Genomic DNA, 5,953 nt, shown 5'->3' on the forward strand with positions numbered 1-5,953 from the left:
AATAAACCAAATATCGTACCCTCAGCAGCCAAACAAAGACAGGTGAGAAATGCCCAAGTTCAGAGGCAGTGGACCTTCCACCTGAGGCCCTAACCCGTATATGCTTTGTCATTTCTGTGACAAGAGAAAGACGGTCAATTGAGGCTTCGTCTATCCCTCCCATCTGGAAAGAGCAACAAGGTTTCAGGAAAACAGGTTAGATTATGTGACAAAAAAATTTCAGCTTACTGATCAGCATCCTCAGTATGATACAAAAGCTTTTTGAACATTAGCCTAGCAGGCCCTCGATCGAAAGCATTGCACAAAGCTCAGTCATTGGTTAAGAAATATACCTGGTTGTATATAAACATGCTTGATAATAGAACAGCCAACGAAAATATTTGGATACTATAGGTGCCCTGTCAAAAAAGAAAACAGTGAACATGAGACGATAGGACAGAAGGCGGAAGGAAGTTATATTCCAGTGCACAAAAGCAACCATCAAAAATCCCGCATAAGAAAAAAAAACGAAAACAAACATTCCTCAAATTTACAGTTAGGAAACATGCCCACTATCTAATAGTGGGAAACAGAAAAAGGAAACAAATCCGGGTATTTGGAGTTATGACCTTTGATAGCTTAAATGAAATGCAAAAAAACTATTATTAATTAGCAACCTATCTTTGAGCAAATAGCAACATTCAGATAAGAGGTATTATAAACTAACTCAGAGTACTGATCATCTCACAAGGTAAAATTTATAAGAAATCACTACAGAATACAGTCTAATGGTGAATTTAAATGTGGTGGAACCGTGGAAGACACATAAGGCTGCCGTTGGGGAGGGTGGCAGTTAACCAAAACCCAAACCCAAATTTACCCATACCATATAATTTCAGATTATCCATACCCAAAACAAGTGGGTATTATCCAATGGTATGGGTAAATCCATGGATGAGGAGGAGCCAGCAACTGAGTATGTACCAGGTCTGTATGAATACGTGCATGCATGCTAGTATAGCTCAATCGATCAGATCGATGTAGCTAGCTTGCATACGTGTGTATCTGCGCGGAATAGAAGCTCTGGTATGCGGACATCATGCCGAATAGACAGAATAGTCCACGTCGGAAGTACCCTGCATATTCGAGCTAGGCCAACAGCTACTGTCTGGAACGTGCTCACGGACGTTGGTCGGGCGGCACCAGGCCATACGGCTTGCAAGCTAAAAATGAGAACGGAGAGATTGGGCAGGAAGGTTATGTTCCACGTAATGGGCAATTATCCTCCCGTACCCAGAATATGATGGACAATTTTTTCTTATACCTTACCCAAACTGGGTGGGTATGGGTTTGGATGTGGGTACTGGATAACAAACGGCAGATTTAAAAACATATACATGATATTATCAACAGAAAGTAGCATTCCACTTAATGGTTCTGTCTCTCCATGGTTCAGCGCATATATCAATTGAAAACAACTAACTTAGCAGAGCCAGGTGAGAAAAAACTACGTGGAAGTTCCAGAGAGAGACTATTTGTATGGACAAAGTTAGAATGGATAGGATTGGTACGAGAAATTTGCATATCCCTCCACATCATTGTCAAGATCATGGCAATAAAGGAAAACCTAGAAATGTTTGAAGTACCAAATCTTTTGACCATCACCATATCAAAATTCAACTACTCACTCAAATAAATGTGGCCCCAAATAAACAATGGCATTTTCCAGTGTCATTCAGCCCACTGCCCGACTATGAGATTGTCATAAGAAAAATGAGTCAACTTTGAAGTAGAGCTACATGGTATACCGTTTGGTCGTAAGCATCGATTCCTTCAGTGTCCAACAATACAAGATTGTATTCAGTTCCATCAAGACCAGTCCTCTTCAAAGGTGCGCTCCACATCCAAAGTCCCTTGGTGCAAGGTCGATGTGTTGATGCAACTTGAAAGCCACTGGTTCGCCCTAGAAGCTGCATATGGAGGTCATAGTTTATGCCTGATGCTAAATTGGAGAAGTAGAAAAGAATGCAGCAAAGGAAAACTATTCAGCAAATTAAACACAAAGGAACAATTGAAAATTGTAGTTACAAATCAAGTTCCAAATACGCCCAGACATCCAAGAAGAAACATTCTGACATAGTTTAATGGATTAGTGGGATAAGGGTTTGAATATAAGATCCTTCAGATGGAACTGATTAAACTTTAAGTGAATACTTTTGATTCAGCGATGACCCAGCAATTTTACTATGTTTAGCAGTGTGCTTTATTGTGTCTGTCATGTATCTATGTCAAACTCTTTTACGACGTCCAGATCAAATATGCCATATATGTACTCTGCAATAGAAGCATGAAACTTATACACAACCTGGTGTTTTAGCACCTAAAGTTGTGTGGTTATGGCCAGATACACCCAACAAAAGTAATAATGGCTTGGCGAAGATGACATTGATCGCTGTATTTCGACTCAAACAATCTTTTCGGTTAACTCTTGCAGTGTCACTATCCTGTCAAAACAACTATGCTTCTTCTACCAATTTTATAGTTCCACTGCCCAAGAAGAGATATCTGAGGTTCCAACTAACGCCAGATGATGGTTACAAATTTTATAGACATCAAACAGAGCAACCAAGAGTCAGAATAAACAATGTTTGAAGCGCTGGTTTACTACTGAAGTAACAAATACTAGCACGTCTCCCCTAATATACAAACACAACAAATATTCATCATTAAACGTTATATCGACCCCGACCAATGGCGTTGCTAGATCTGCAGTCTGAGTTCTAACTCCCAAATCCTTCAGTCTAACAAACCGAGCTCACGGTAAAAATAAAACCCAACGGAATCGCGAGGGGCGTGCTCCAGTTCCAAGAGTAACTAAACCCTAAAACCAAAAATTCACCCCAACCACAACTTGTGTCACGCTGGTGTCAAACAGACCGATCTACCGAACGGCGGAAGCAGCGCCGAAACCCTAGAAGGACATTGCCGCGAAACCCCGAAAAGGAGGGGAAAAGCGCGCGCGCGGTGGGTACCTGGTTGAGCACGAAGCTCTTGCCCTGGCGCGCGCGGCCGCAGACGGAGACGACCCCGACGGGGCCCTTGACGAGCTGCAGCGCGGCGACCGCCTCCGGGTCCATGACGAACTTGCCCTTGTCGTCGCAGTAGACCAGCCGCAGCGGCCGGCCCAGGGCCCCCGCGCCGTTCCCGGCGGGCGGCGCGGAGGGGGAGGCCCCGTCGGCGGGGGCGCTGGGGCTCCCGCGCAGGCCCAGCCTGTGGAGCATCGCGTCTTCGCCGCCGACGGCACGGGTTTCCTCTGTCGCAGTACTCGTTTCGAAAAAAGAAGGCGGAGCGGAGATGGGGAACCGTGGGGTTGGACGGAGGACGGAAGGGTTCCAGTAGAGCGCTGCGTTGGAAGCGACGTGGCGGTTTGCCTTTTGGGCTGGATGCATTGCCCGTTGCGCTGGAGCTTGGTCGGTTTGGCCCATTTGGTCGGTGCACTCCACAAAGTAAGTTTTGTTTTTAGGGTATACTCCACAAAGTAAATTTCCAAATAGGTGTCTCTTTCTCTTTTTGAGAGGTAATGGAGATGTTTGCAGAATTAAAGGAGAAGGACAATGAATTTACAAACACTATTGTTGACAAATGGAAGAACCAAACTTGAGTAACACCATTTCCGTGACGCCGTTGCATTTAACAGAACCTACAAGACAAACCTATGCGACATGCCTTTCAGCTTGTTCGTGGGGTGAATAACCATTTCCAAAGTGTGTTGTATAATGGTGTTCTTATGTGTGATGAGAACAATGAAAGCTTTGAGTGGGTTTTTTTAAGAATTTGTGAAGATGATGTGAGGGGAAAAGACCAATCACAATTTTTACAGGTTCGGCGATATAACTTCTAGTGTTACTGCTTCAACCTATTTGTTTTGTTCGCGATTTTCGTTATTGTAGTGGGTATGTGGTCACTAAAGTTATAATTGCTCTATTTTTGGTTTGGCAGACCAAGCAAAAGGCGCATCTGTCTGAGCTAACACTGGAGAGGTGTTGCATCGCCGGTGCGATGTAGATCCACATCGGCGACGTGCTACATATGCATCATCACGTTTTTTTCATCAGCGCGAGTGGAGATGCACGGTCTCCCTGCCCAATAGGTACCGGCACCACCGTTGCTCCATCCCAGAGCAGGTTGGTAAATCTATCATTCGTTTTTTTCTTAAATCCTTCAAATGATTCGGTTGATTCATAACTTGTTATTTAGTTAACTTGTTAGATTTTTCTATGCATTGTTGATTTGTTATTTAGTTAACTTGTTAGATCTATCAATGCACGGTTGATTTATTATTTAATTAACTTGTTAGATCTATTTATGCACGCTTGATTTATTATTTAGTTTGCTATTAGGTTAGTATTGTAGTTTAGATCTGGCTATGCAGTATATATGTATATGGATATGGTATTTTGTTAATACTTACATCTATAGATTATTTGTTAAGTGAACTTGTATAGTCTTGTATGTTGTGTTAGATCTACATATCCATTAGGCCAACTGTGTATTACCATCTATAATAATGTATTTCCATTTGGAAATTCAATTTGGCTCCTGGGTGCGTATGCTTACTCTACAAAAAAAAATCATATTTTGAAGTGTCCACAAGTTTGGATAAATAGTTCTACATGTACATCTCTATAATATATGGCTTTCATCAAGTTTCACGAAAAAACAATATTTTGTGTGATCTATGTAAAAAAAGAAAGTTTATCTTGTGAAAATTACTGTTTTTAGCATTGAATTTTGTATTTTTTTACACACTTCACATGGTAAGTCGATTTTTATGAAACGACTTTGTGAGCGTGTAGCACGTGAAGATGTACGTGCAAACTTTTTTATTTCAATTTCTTTTAAAATTAAAAATATGTGTAAGATGTATTTTAAAATATAGGGAGCATATGCTCCCATGCTCCAAGACACCACTCCCTCCATTTTCATTCTATATTTGTTTAATAGAGATCTTATTTTGGTAACACTCCTTAAGAACAAGGCAAGGGAATGCATGCGACGTTGTATCTCCACTCCTTGTTCTTTTTACAGTCCAGTGTTATGTCGGTATCTTTCCTAACCATATGAGTATATATGATTGCATATTACAAGACAAAAAATAGAGAATATCTTACTCATTCATGATAATTATGTGCAGAAAGCAGAAACATTCATGGACTCGTCATGTCATGTCGTCTTGGCAAAAAAGTTGGCTGTAAAAAAGTAAGGAGGCTGAAGCTCACAGCCTTCCTTCTAGCTTGTACCATGCCCTTGTACCATGCCATCTGCAGTTGCACGTAAGTGACTAGTTATTTAAATTGGCATATTTGATAATTAATTCTATTTGTGTATAACATTCTCACATTGAATAACATTCTGAATTATATTTTCAGATCTTTTGAGCAATATTTGCAGCTTCTACCTTTAAGGGAGAAGCAGTATCATGACTGGATTGTGCCCTTCAATGTGCTCCAAGTCGATAGTGGTGATGTTACCGATATCCTTGCAAGTTACATCAGATATCCTTGCAAGATACATCATCGTTGGGGAGACGAAGGCGTAACCAAGAAAAGACACGGATTCTCTTCTTTTTTGTATATATCTCTACTATTTGTAATGATATATATATATAGACACGATGTATCAGGAATATAACAGATTTGGTACCACAATTCCATGAGTGTTAAGTTGAGCACACATCTATTGTGGGTAATACTGGTTCGTGTGCGAAATGGGATGAACACGTATGAGTAGAAACACAAGACGTTTACGACTGATGATATTGGGACTCCAAGTGCAGAGTGTTGTGCCAGCGGAGTATCTATATCTCTTATAAAGTAAAACCTCACTAGAGGGTCATTTAAGTTGTCTATCTCAACATGCAAGCTATCCACATCATCCATTCTATTAGCCATCCAATTGTCCATGTCATTCCCCA

At 41.1% G+C, this 5,953-nt stretch overlaps 1 protein-coding gene across 1 annotated transcript in view; it reads right to left on the reverse strand.

The window, feature by feature from the left end:
- LOC139832539 (uncharacterized) overlaps positions 1-3,363 on the reverse strand; it is a 4,732-nt gene extending 1,369 nt beyond the window's left edge. Inside the window, exons 1-4 of the mRNA XM_071822321.1 lie at positions 3,012-3,363; positions 1,788-1,949; positions 333-398; positions 20-163 (exon numbers count right to left, since the gene is read on the reverse strand). Of these exons, the coding sequence (XP_071678422.1) occupies positions 20-163; positions 333-398; positions 1,788-1,949; positions 3,012-3,260 (621 nt within the window). The 5' untranslated portion in view covers positions 3,261-3,363. The remainder of the gene's footprint in view (positions 1-19; positions 164-332; positions 399-1,787; positions 1,950-3,011) is intronic.
- Between the last annotated feature and the right edge of the window lie 2,590 nt (positions 3,364-5,953).

The sequence above is a fragment of the Lolium perenne genome, chromosome 6 (assembly GCF_019359855.2).
Source record: "Lolium perenne isolate Kyuss_39 chromosome 6, Kyuss_2.0, whole genome shotgun sequence".
NCBI lineage: Eukaryota > Viridiplantae > Streptophyta > Magnoliopsida > Poales > Poaceae > Lolium > Lolium perenne.